This window comes from Salmo salar, chromosome ssa09, assembly GCF_905237065.1.
Source record: "Salmo salar chromosome ssa09, Ssal_v3.1, whole genome shotgun sequence".
In the NCBI taxonomy this organism is placed as follows: domain Eukaryota; kingdom Metazoa; phylum Chordata; class Actinopteri; order Salmoniformes; family Salmonidae; genus Salmo; species Salmo salar.
In genome coordinates, this window is record NC_059450.1 from 151,086,620 (window position 1) to 151,099,784 (window position 13,165).

Sequence of the window (13,165 nt, forward strand, 5' to 3'; positions counted from 1 at the left end):
CACACACACACACACACACACACACACACACACACACACACACACACACACACACACACACACACACACAAATGCACCTACACACAGTAAGTAATGGCTGGGGCAGGGGAGGGGCAGTGTGTATGCCTGTGTCTGTTTGTTGTTTAATGATTCAGCAGGCAGAATGCTAACGAGGCACCATCTCTAACGAGCTGCAGCTAATGAGTGTCTGGTCCCCATGGAAACGAATATACAGTATATACCCACCGAAGGGAGCCCCGCCTCCTGACACGCCCCTCTGTTTCAGCTCCGCCCCCCGTAGAGGGGGACACCTGGGACAGATCTGAATCTGGGAGACATTATGTCACAACACAGACAATATCATCATCACCATCATCATCATCATCAAAAACAAACTAAACTAATTCACACTGAAACATACATCTGGGAGAGACATGATGAGAGTAACAACATCCTACCACTATTATCACTATCCTCCAGGCTGGTCAGTGTGTGTGTGTGTGTGTGTGTGTGTGTGTGTGTGTGTTCAAGTGGACACGGACTGACAGGTAAACTGGGCCAGTCACTGGGTCAGTCCGTCTCCTCCTGAGCTCTACTCCAGTCACTGGCTCAGTTTACCTGTCAGTCCGTGTCCACCTGAGCTCTACTCCAGTAGAATATTTAATGTGTGTGTGTTTGTGTGTACCTGCAGCCATCAATCTGAACTCCTCCACCAGGATGCTGAGAGCCTGTGTGTCTACGTCCTGCTCCAGGTCAGGGTCCTCACAGCCGGTCTGGTCCACTAGACAGATGTCCAGGATCTCCTTAGCCGCCCGAGACAGAGGACGGGACACGGGATGGGACATGGTGCCAGAGACAGGGCGAAACACAGCACTGGTAGGACGGGAGGACAGCCTTGGAGTAGATCTACCTGAAAGACCAGTAAAACAGACAGACAGACAGACAGACAGACAGACAGACAGACAGACAGACAGACAGACAGACAGACAGACAGACAGACAGACAGACAGACAGACAGACAGACAGACAGACAGACAGACAGTGTGATCAGCACAAAACCAAATAACCATGAAGTAGTAGAGAACGTAAGTAGAGGTGGGAGGGAGGAAAAGAAAGGAGAAGAGGGATGAAGAGATATAGAGAGAGAGATAATGAGAGAATGCAGGAGAAAGCAAGTGAGACAGAATGAGAGAGGGAGAGAAAGAGGATAGAAGTCTATAGAATAACTGGTGTTTTATCTCTCTACTGCAGTGTCTATATAATCACTGGTGTTTTATCTCTCTACTACAGTGTCTATATAATCACTGGTCTTTTATCTCTCTACTGCAGTGTCTATATAATCACTGGTGTTTTATCTCTCTACTACAGTGTCTATATAATCACTGGTGTTTTATCTCTCTCTACTGCAGTGTCTATATAATCACTGGTGTTTTATCTCTCTCTACTGCAGTGTCTATATAATCACTGGTGTTTTATCTCTCTACTGCAGTGTCTATATAATCACTGGTGTTTTATCTCTCTACTACAGTGTCTATATAATCACTGGTGTTTTATCTCTCTCTACTGCAGTGTCTATATAATCACTGGTGTTTTATCTCTCTCTACTGCAGTGTCTATATAATCACTGGTGTTTTATCTCTCTCTACTACAGTCTATATAATCACTGGTGTTTTATCTCTCTCTACTGCAGTGTCTATATAATCACTGGTATTTTATCTCTCTACTACAGTGTCTATATAATCACTGGTGTTTTATCTCTCTACTGCAGTGTCTATATATTCACTGGTGTTTTATCTCTCTCTACTACAGTGTCTATATAATCACTGGTATTTTATCTCTCTCTACTACAGTGTCTATATATTCACTGGTGTTTTATCTCTCTCTACTACAGTGTCTATATAATCACTGGTGTTTTATCTCTCTCTACTGCAGTGTCTATATAATCACTGGTGTTTTATCTCTCTCTACTACAGTGTCTATATAATCATTGGTGTTTTATCTCTCTCTACTGCAGTGTCTATATAATCATTGGTGTTTTATCTCTCTCTACTGCAGTGTCTATATAATCATTGGTGTTTTATCTCTCTCTACTGCAGTGTCTATATAATCATTGGTGTTTTATCTCTCTCTACTGCAGTGTCTATATAATCATTGGTGTTTTATCTCTCTCTACTGCAGTGTCTATATATTCACTGGTGTTTTATCTCTCTCTACTGCAGTGCCTATATAATCACTGGTATTTTATCTCTCTACTGCAGGGAGTCACATCACACTGAATCAGATAGAACATCCACCTGCCCATCGTAAGTTACAGCCCTGGCGCCCTTAGAAAGGGGGGGTGTGTGTGTGTGTGTGTGTGTGAGTCACTCTGCTGCACGCTGCTCTGCGCTGCTTCTCCAGTCTCAGCTGCAGCGTTAAAAGTATTTTACTCCAAATTCACTCCCTCCTTCTCTCTCTATCATCTGTCAGTAGGAGTTTCACACTCACCACATCACACCACATGCCTTACTGCAGCAGATACAGAACACAGAGGCACACAGACATACTATGAGATAAACAAACACAGGACACAGAGATACAGGGACAGAGTAAAGCCATCCTGGGTCATACATTTCTTGTCGTGATGTGTGTTTTGTCCTATTTATATATTTTTTAATCCCAGCCCCCGTCCCCGCAGGAGGCCTTTTGGTAGGCTGTCGTTGTAAATAAGAATTTGTTTTTAACTGACTTGCCAAGTTAAATAAAGGTTAAATAATACAAATAAATAAAATAGAAAAATGCTGGGTCATCCTGATTCATACTGGACATGATAAACAGACTATAGCCATCCTGGGTCTTACTGGGTATGATAAACAGACTATAGCCATCCTGGGTCTTACTGGGTCATACTGGGTATGATGAACAGACTATAGCCATCCTGGGTCTTACTGGGTATGATAAACAGACTATAGCCATCCTGGGTCTTACTGGGTATGATAAACAGACTATAGCCATCCTGGGTCTTACTGGGTCATACTGGGTATGATGAACAGAGTAGAGCCATCCTGGGTCTTACTGGGTATGATGAACAGAGTAGAGCCATCCTGGGTCTTACTGGGTCATACTGGGTATGATGAACAGAGTAGAGCCATCCTGGGTCTTACTGGGTCATACTGGGTATGATGAACAGACTATAGCCATCCTGGGTCTTACTGGGTCATACTGGGTATGATGAACAGAGTAGAGCCATCCTGGGTCTTACTGGGTCATACTGGGTATGATGAACAGAGTAGAGCCATCCTGGGTCTTACTGGGTCATACTGGGTATGATGAACAGAGTATAGCCATCCTGGGTCTTACTGGGTCATACTGGGTATGATGAACAGAGTAGAGCCATCCTGGGTCTTACTGGGTCATACTGGGTATGATGAACAGACTAGAGCCATCCTGGGTCTTACTGGGTCATACTGGGTATGATGAACAGAGTAGAGCCATCCTGGGTCTTACTGGGTCATACTGGGTATGATGAACAGAGTAGAGCCATCCTGGGTCTTACTGGGTCATACTGGGTATGATGAACAGAGTAGAGCCATCCTGGGTCTTACTGGGTCATACTGGGTATGATGAACAGAGTAGAGCCATCCTGGGTCTTACTGGGTCATACTGGGTATGATGAACAGACTATAGCCATCCTGGGTCTTACTGGGTCATACTGGGTATGATGAACAGACTATAGCCATCCTGGGTCTTACTGGGTCATACTGGGTATGATGAACAGACTAGAGCCATCCTGGGTCTTACTGGGTCATACTGGGTATGATGAACAGAGTAGAGCCATCCTGGGTCTTACTGGGTCATACTGGGTATGATGAACAGAGTAGAGCCATCCTGGGTCTTACTGGGTCATACTGGGTATGATGAACAGACTATAGCCATCCTGGGTCTTACTGGGTCATACTGGGTATGATGAACAGAGTAGAGCCATCCTGGGTCTTACTGGGTCTTACTGGGTCATACTGGGTATGATGAACAGAGTAGAGCCATCATGGGTCTTACTGGGTCATACTGGGTATGATGAACAGAGTAGAGCCATCCTGGGTCTTACTGGGTCATACTGGGTATGATGAACAGAGTAGAGCCATCCTGGGTCTTACTGGGTCATACTGGGTATGATGAACAGAGTAGAGCCATCCTGGGTCTTACTGGGTCATACTGGGTATGATGAACAGAGTAGAGCCATCCTGGGTCTTACTGGGTCATACTGGGTATGATGAACAGACTATAGCCATCCTGGGTCTTACTGGGTCACACTGGGTATGATGAACAGAGTAGAGCCATCCTGGGTCTTACTGGGTCATACTGGGTATGATGAACAGAGTAGAGCCATCCTGGGTCTTACTGGGTCATACTGGGTATGATGAACAGAGTAGAGCCATCCTGGGTCTTACTGGGTCATACTGGGTATGATGAACAGAGTAGAGCCATCCTGGGTCTTACTGGGTCATACTGGGTATGATGAACAGACTATAGCCATCCTGGGTCTTACTGGGTCATACTGGGTATGATGAACAGAGTAGAGCCATCCTGGGTCTTACTGGGTCATACTGGGTATGATGAACAGAGTAGAGCCATCCTGGGTCTTACTGGGTCATACTGGGTATGATGAACAGAGTAGAGCCATTTATATATTTTATTTATTGAACCTTTATTTAACTAGGCAAGTCAGTTAAGAACAAATTAGTATTTACAATGACGGCCAAGGATAAAAAAAATATATAAATAAATACAATATAAATATAGGACAAAACACACAACACTACATAAAGAGAGACCTAAGACAACAGCATAGCAAGGCAGCAACACATGACAACACAGCATGGTAGCAACACAACATGACAACAACATGGTAGCAACACAACATGACAACAACATGGTAGCAACACAACATGATAGCAGCACAAAACATGGTACAAACATTATTGGGCACAGACAACAGCACAAAGGTCAAGAAGGTAGAGACAACAATACATCACGCGAAGCAGCCACAACTGTCAATAAGAGTGTCCATGATTGAGTCTGAATTAAGAGATTGAGATAAAACTGTCCAGTTTGAGTGTTTGTTGCAGCTCGTTCCAGTCGCTAGCTGAGGCGAACTGAAAATACGAGCGACCCAGGGATGTGTGTGCTTTGGGGACCTTTAACAGAATGTAACTGTCAGAATGGGTGTTGTATGTGGAGGATGAGGGCTGCAGTAGATATCTCAGATAGGGGGGAGTGAGGCCTAAGAGATGACCAGATTACAGAGGAGTATAGAGTGCAGTGATGTGTCCTATAAGTGGCATTGGTGGCAAATCTGATAGCCAAATGGTAAAGAACATCTAGCCGCTCGAGAGCACCCTTACCTGCCGATCTATAAGTTACGTCTCTGTAATCTAGCATGGGTAGGATGGTCATCTGAATCAGGGTTAGTTTGGAAGCTGGAGTGAAAGAGGAGCGATTACGATGGAGGAAACCAAGTCTAGATTTAACTTTAGCCTGCAGCTTTGATATGTGCTGAGAGAAGGACAGTGCACCGTCTAGCCTTACTCCCAAGTACTTGTATGAGGTGACTACCTCAAGCTCCAAACCCTCAGAGGTAGTAATAACGCCTATGGGGAGAGGGGCATTCTTCTTACCAAACCACATGACCTTTGTTTTGGAGGTGTTCAGAACAAGGTTAAGGGTAGAGAAAGCTTGTTGGACACTAAGAAAGCTTTGTTGTAGAGCGTTTAACACAAAATCCGGGTAGGGGCCAGCTGAGCATAAGACTGAATCATCTGCATATAAATGGATGAGAGAGCTTCCTACTGCCTGAGCTATGTGGTTGATGTAAATTGAGAAGAGCGTGGGGCCTAGGATTGAGCCTTGGGGTACTCCCTTTGTGGCTAAGACAGCAGATTTTCTGACTTTATACACTGCACTCTTTGAGAAAGGTAGTTAGCAAACCAGGCCCTCAGAGACACCAATACTCCTTAGCCGGCACACAAGAATGGAATGGTCTACCGTATCAAAAGCTTTGGCCAAGTCAATAAAAATAGCAGCACAATATTGCTTAGAATCAAGGGCAATGGTGGCATCATTGAGGACCTTTAAGGTTGCAATGACACATCCATAACCTGAGCGGAAACCAGATTGCATACCAGAGAGAATACTATAGACATCAAGAAAGCCGGTCAGTTGATTATTGACATGTTTTTCCAACACTTTTGATAAACAGGACAAAATAGAAATTGGCCTATAACAGTTAGGATCAGCTTGATCTCCCCCTTTAAATAAAGGACGAACTGTGGCTTCCTTCCAAGCAATGGGAACCTCCCCAGAAAGGAGAGACAGGTTACCTTAAAGAAGAAAGGGTCTAAACCATCTGTCCCAGATGTTTTTTTGGGGGTCAAGTTTAAGGAGCTCCTTTAGCACCTCGGATTCAGTGACTGCCTGCAGGGAGAAACTTTGTAGCGGGGCAGGGGGAAAAGAGGGAGAAGCATCAGGGATAGTCGCATTAGAAGGGGTGGGAGATGAGGAAATTTTGGATGGGCAAGGATGCAGGCTGAGTCAAATAGGAATCCTGACTTAATGAAGGAGTGATTTAAAGAGCTCAGTCATGTGCTTCTTGTCAGTAACCTCTATGGGCTAGGTGGGACGCAGGCGTCCCACCCGTGGTGCACTCCATCAACAGCAGGTGCATTTCAAGAGCGGCAAATTTGAATCCAAATAAATGTCAAAATTCAAATTTTTCAAACATACAACTATTTTACACCCTTTGAAAGATAAACATCTCCTTAATCTAACCACGTTTTACGATTTCAAAAAGGTTTTACGGCGAAAGCATAAATTTAGAGTATGTTAGGACAGTACATTTACAAGAGTTGTGTGTAATGTTTTGTCAATTCAAAGACAGGGTCACCAAAACCATAAAACCAGCTAAAATGATGCACTAACCTTTTACAATCTCCATCAGATGACACTCCTAGGACATTATGTTAGACAATGCATGCATTTTTAGTTCTATCAAGTTCATATTTATATCCAAAAACAGCGTTTTACTATGGCATTGATGTTGAGGAAATCGTTTCCCTCCAATAACCGGCAGTCAAGTCAGCATCACAAATTAAATAATTAAAATTAGAAAACATTGGTAAAATATTATATTGTCATTTAAAGAATTATAGATTTACATCTCTTGAACGCAATCAACTTGCCAGATTTAAAAATAACCTTACTGGGAAATCACACTTTGCAATAATCTGAGCACTGCGCCCAGAAAAATACGCGTTGCGATACAGACTAGTCGTCATGTTGGGGAGATCTAAAATCGAAAATACTATGTAAATAATCCATTACCTTTGATTCTCTTCATCAGATGTCACTTCCAGGTATCACAGGTCCATAACGAATGTAGTTTTGTTCAAAAAAGCTCATCATTTATGTCCAAAAATCTCCGTCTTGTTAGCACATGATCTAAGCCCGCCGGACATCACTTCATGAACGAGGGGAAAAAATATATTTACGTTCGTTCAAACATGTCAAACGTTGTATAGCATAAATCATTAGGGCCTTTTTTAACCAGAACATGAATAATATTCAAGGTGGACGAATGCATACTCTTTTATAACGTATTGGAACGAGGGTACCCAACATGAACTCGCGCGCCAGGTGTCTAATGGGCCATCATCGTTCCATGGCTCTTGTTCGGTCAGATCTCCCTCCAGAAGACTCAAAACACTTTGTAAAGGCTGGTGACATCTAGTGGAAGCAATAGGAAGTGCCAAAATATTCCTCAGCCCCTGTGTTTTAAAATGGCATAGGTTTAAAGGTAATACAACACATCAGGTATCCACTTCCTGTCAGAAAATGTCTCAGGGTTTTGCCTGCCAAATGAGTTATGTTATACTCACAGACACCATTCAAACAGTTTTAGAAACTTTAGAGTGTTTTCTATCCATATATAATAAGTATATGCATATTCTAGTTACTGGGTAGGATTAGTAACCAGATTAAATCGGGTACATTTTTTTTATCCAGCCGTGCAAATACTGCCCCGTAGCCCTAACAGCAACCACATCGTCAACATTAAGGGACATGGGCAGCTTTGAGGAGGAGGGTTTACTCTCCAGGTCTTTAACCATTTTCCAGGACTTCTTGGGGTTAGACCCACAGAGAGAGAACTGCTCTTTAAAGTAACTAACTTCGGCCTTCCGGAAAGCCTGAGTGCACTTATTTCTCATTTGCCTGAACAAGAGCCAGTCAGCTTGAGTATGCGTGTGCCGAGCCTTTCGCCAAATGCAATTCTTGAGGTGGAGTAACTCTGCAAGATCACAGTCGAAACAGGGGCTGAACCTGTTTTTAATTCTCATTTATTCATGGGGGGGTGTTTGTTAACAATACCACTGAAAATATCAAAAAAGAAGGTCCAAGCGTCTTCGACAGAGAGGATCAAGCTGAATCTATACCATTTTACAGAGGCCAGTTCATGAATGAAGGCTTGCTCATTCAAGTTTTTTAGCAAGGTCTATGACAAAGCAGGACAGGTCGCTTCACTGAGCAGCCATTACGAACACAGGCTGTAAAACAGTAATCACTAAGGTCATTACAGAAAACACCAGACTGATACCTATCAGGATTATTTGTGAGGATAACATCAAGGAGAATAGCCTTTTCTGGGTGTTTGGAGTCATACCTTGTGGGATTGGTAATAATCTGAGAAAGATTTAGGGAGTCCCATTACTTTAAGACTTGGTCAGGTGGTTTAAGCAAGCTTAGGGCAGGTAGGGTACAGGCCGGTGCTGATGGAGGATGATAGCACCCAGCAACAGTCAACAAAGAGCTATTTGAAAGTTTAATGCTTAAAACCAGCAAATCAAATTTTTTGGAGACAGACTTGGTGGAGACAACCGAGCACTGAAGGTGATCCTTGGTAAAGATTGCCACTCCCCCACCTTTGGAAGATCTGTCTTGACGAAAAAGGTTATAACCAGAAAGGTTAACGTCAGTGTTCAAAACACTATTTCTTAACCACGTCTCAATAATGACCAACACATCTGGATTGGAGCTGTGAACTCACACTTTCAATTGATCCATTTTAGATAATAAACTTCTAGTGTTAACGTGCAGAAAACCCAGGATTTTACGAGAGCAGAAATCAGTGAAGAAGATATCAGAGCACAAGTCAGAATTGGGGCTAGCAACTGTAGATGGGCCAGGGTGTACATGCATATTTCCAGATGTCATCAACAGTAATACAATCAAGGCACGGCATAGGACAGGGAAAGCTCTACAATGCTGATTTATGACATCTGAATGTGCATCAGATGGCAACAAGTAGAGGTCGACCGATTATGATTTTTCAACGCCGATACCGATTATTGGAGACCCAAAACCCCGATACCGATTAATCGGCCAATTTTTTTGAAATGTATTTGTAATAATGACAAATACAACAATACTGAATGAACTTAATATAATACATCAATAAAATCAATTTAGCCTCAAATAAATAATGAAACATGTTCAATTTGGTTTAAATAATGCAAAAACAAAGTGTTGGAGAAGAAAGTAAAAGTGCAATATGTGCCATGTAAAAAAGATAACGTTTAAGGTCCTTGCTCAGAACATGAGAACATATGAAAGCTGGTGGTTCCTTTTAACATGAGTCTTCAATATTGCCAGGTAAGAAGTTTTAGGTTGTAGTTATTATAGGAATTATAGGAATATTTATCTCTATACCATTTGTATTTCATATACCTTTGATTATTGGATGTTCTTACAGGCACTTTAGTATTGCCAGTGTAACAGTATAGCTTCCGTCCCTCTCCTCGCCCCTAACTGGGCTCGAACCAGGAACACATCGAAAACAGTCACCCTCGAAGCATTGTTATCCATTGCTCCACAAATGCCGCAGCCCTTGCAGAGCAAGGGGAACAACTACTTCAAGGTCTCAGAGCGAGTGCCGTCACCGATTGAAACGCTATTAGCACGCACCCCGCTAACTAGCTAGCCATTTCACATCGGTTGCACAGCCTAATTTCGGGAGTTGATAGGTTTGAAGTCATAACCACCTCAATGCTTGAAGCACAACGATGAGCTGCTGGCAATGGCACGAAAGTGCTGTTTGAATGAATGCTTATGAGCCTGCTGCTACCTACCACCGCTCAGTCAGACTGCTCTATCAAATATCAAATCATAGACTTAATTATAACATAATAACACACAGAAATACGAGCCTTAGGTCATTAATATGGTCAAATCCGGAAACTATCATTTCGAAAACAAAACGTTTATTCTTTCAGTGAAATACGGAACCATTCCGTATTTTATCTAATGGGTGGCATCCCTAAGTCTAAATATTGCTGTTACATTGTACAACCTTCAATGTTATGTCATAATTATGTACAATTCTGGCAAATTCATTACGGTTTTTGTTAGGAATAAATAGTCTTCACACAGTTCGCAACGAGCCAGGCAGCCCAAACTGCTGCATATACCCTGACTCTGCTTGCACGGAACGCAAGAGAAGTGACACAATTTCCCTAGTTAAAAGAAAGTCATGTTAGCATGCAATATTAACTAAATATGCAGGTTTAAAATATATATATACTTGTGTATTGATTTTAAAGAAAGGCATTGATGTTTATGGTTAGGTACACCTTGGTGCAACGACAGTGCTTTTTTCGCGAATGCGCTTGTTAAATCATCACCCGTTTTGGAGAAGTAGGCTGTGATTCGATGAGAAATTAACAGGCACCGTATCGATTATATGCAACGCAGGACACGCTAGATAAACTAGTAATATCATCAACCATGTGTAGTTAACTAGTGATTATGTTAAGGTTGATTGTTTTTTATAAGATAAGTTTAATGCTAGCTAGCAACTTACCTTGGCTTCTTGCTGCACTCGCGTAACAGGTAGTCAGCCTGCCACACAGGCCCCTCGTGGAGTGCAATGTAAGGCAGGTGGTTAGAGCGTTGGACTAGTAACCGGAAGGTTGCAAGATCGAATCCCCGAGCTGACAAGGTAAAAATGTGTCATTCTGCCCCTGAACAAGGCAGTTAACCCACTGTTCCTAGGCTGTCATTGAAAATAAGAATTTGTTCTTAACTGACTTGCCTAGTTAAATAACGGTTAAAAATAAAATCAAAATCTGCCACAATCGGTGTCCAAAAATGCCGATTAACGATTGTTATGACAACTTGAAATCGGCCCTAAATAAATCGGCACTTCCGATTAATCGGTCGACCTCTAGCAACAAGATCATATTGTACATTAATTTCATCAGCTAACATGAATACAAATCCTGCGAGAGGTGGTTAGAATAGGATGGGAGGCTAAAAGTCAGTGTAACCAATAGAGAGTCAGAGTCCCGAGTGTGGGAACAAACATAGTCTGTCCCACGGTTGGGTAAAGAAAGTTTGTAGTCAACAAAGTATGCAGGAGTTATGAGGCAAATAGCAAAATGCATGAGAAAAAAAATCTAATCTATAACGACTTGGGGCTAGCCATTGTAAGTTCAGAGTCTCTCGCCCCAACAGTGTGTGTGTGCTGGAGGCGAGCGAAAGCTCGGGAGAGAGGGGTGAGTGTGGTGGGGGTACTGTACCAGACAGGGGAGACAGGCCAGGGCAGACGGTGAACAGATCGCCAGGTGGAATCCAAGCAGCAGTGCAGCAGGTAATGGGAGTAGGTGTTATACCTGCTTGGGAGAAGCTTTTATTTCTGGAGGCAGATGTCTTGTAGAAAATGCCAGTGAATGGTCTTTGAACAACAAGAGGGGGCTTCAGAGGAGCTTCAAAGACCCCTGACACTTGTTGGGCCCAAAGGCCTTTTACTTCAGACCTTAGTGCTAATTGAATTTATATCTGGCTCAGTTCCAGGTTTTAATGGTGTCCTCGGGTCTCTGCTGTTCGTTGGCTAGAACACCCTCCGTATAGCTTGGAAAAATAAAACCTTGGAAGCAGTAATCTCTCCAGTTCATTTTGGTCAAAATTAGGTTGTAGGTTTGATCTGGAGTGAAGGTTATGTTGTGGAGGGTAGTATCCTGTATATGTCCTGGTGACATAGTGGAGGTTATGTTGTGGAGGGTAGTATCCTGTATATGTCCTGGTGACATAGTGAAGGTTATGTTGTGGAGGGTAGTATCCTGTATATGTCCTGGTGACATAGTGAAGGTTATGTTGTGGAGGGTAGTATCCTGTATATGTCCTGGTGACATAGTGAAGGTTATGTTGTGGAGGGTAGTATCCTGTATATGTTCTGGTGACATAGTGAAGGTTATGTTGTGGAGGGTAGTATCCTGTATATGTCCTGGTGACATAGTGAAGGTTATGTTGTGGAGGGTAGTATCCTGTATATGTCCTGGTGACATAGTGAAGGTTATGTTGTAGAGGGTAGTATCCTGTATATGTCCTGGTGACATAGTGAAGGTTATGTTGTGGAGGGTAGTATCCTGTATATGTCCTGGTGACATAGTGGAGGTTATGTTGTGGAGGGTAGTATCCTGTATATGTCCTGGTGACATAGTGAAGGTTATGCTGTGGAGGGTAGTATCCTGTATATGTCCTGGTGACATAGTGAAGGTTATGCTGTGGAGGGTAGTATCCTGTATATGTCCTGGTGACATAGCGAAGGTTATGTTGTGGAGGGTAGTATCCTGTATATGTCCTGGTGACATAGTGAAGGTTATGCTGTGGAGGGTAGTATCCTGTATATGTCCTGGTGACATAGCGAAGGTTATGTTGTGGAGGATAGTATCCTGTATATGTCCTGGTGACATAGTGAAGGTTATGTTGTGGAGGGTAGTATTCTGTATATGTCCTGGTGACATAGTGAAGGTTATGCTGTGGAGGGTAGTATCCTGTATATGTCCTGGTGACATAGTGAAGGTTATGTTGTGGAGGGTAGTATCCTGTATATGTCCTGGTGACATAGTGAAGGTTATGTTGTGGAGGGTAGTATCCTGTATATGTCCTGGTGACATAGTGAAGGTTATGCTGTGGAGGGTAGTATTCTGTATATGTCCTGGTGACATAGTGAAAGTTATGTTGTGGAGGGTAGTATCCTGTATATGTCATGGTGACATAGTGAAGGTTATGTTGTAGAGGGTAGTATCCTGTATATGTCCTGGTGACATAGTGTTGTGGAGGGTAGTAACCTGTATAT

The 13,165-nt window shown here is 42.8% G+C and overlaps 1 protein-coding gene across 5 annotated transcripts in view; it reads right to left on the minus strand.

Moving 5' to 3' along the window:
- Positions 1-13,165, minus strand: part of LOC106609394 (uncharacterized) — a 47,632-nt gene that overhangs the window by 18,612 nt on the left and 15,855 nt on the right. For all 5 annotated transcript variants that reach the window (XR_006771239.1, XR_006771238.1, XR_006771237.1 and 2 more), the window contains exons 6-7: positions 686-910; positions 247-328 (exon numbers count right to left, since the gene is read on the minus strand). Coding sequence is in view for 1 of the 5 variants with exons in the window: in XM_045724818.1 (XP_045580774.1) it covers positions 247-328; positions 686-910 (307 nt within the window). In the remaining 4 variants the exon portion in view is untranslated. The remainder of the gene's footprint in view (positions 1-246; positions 329-685; positions 911-13,165) is intronic.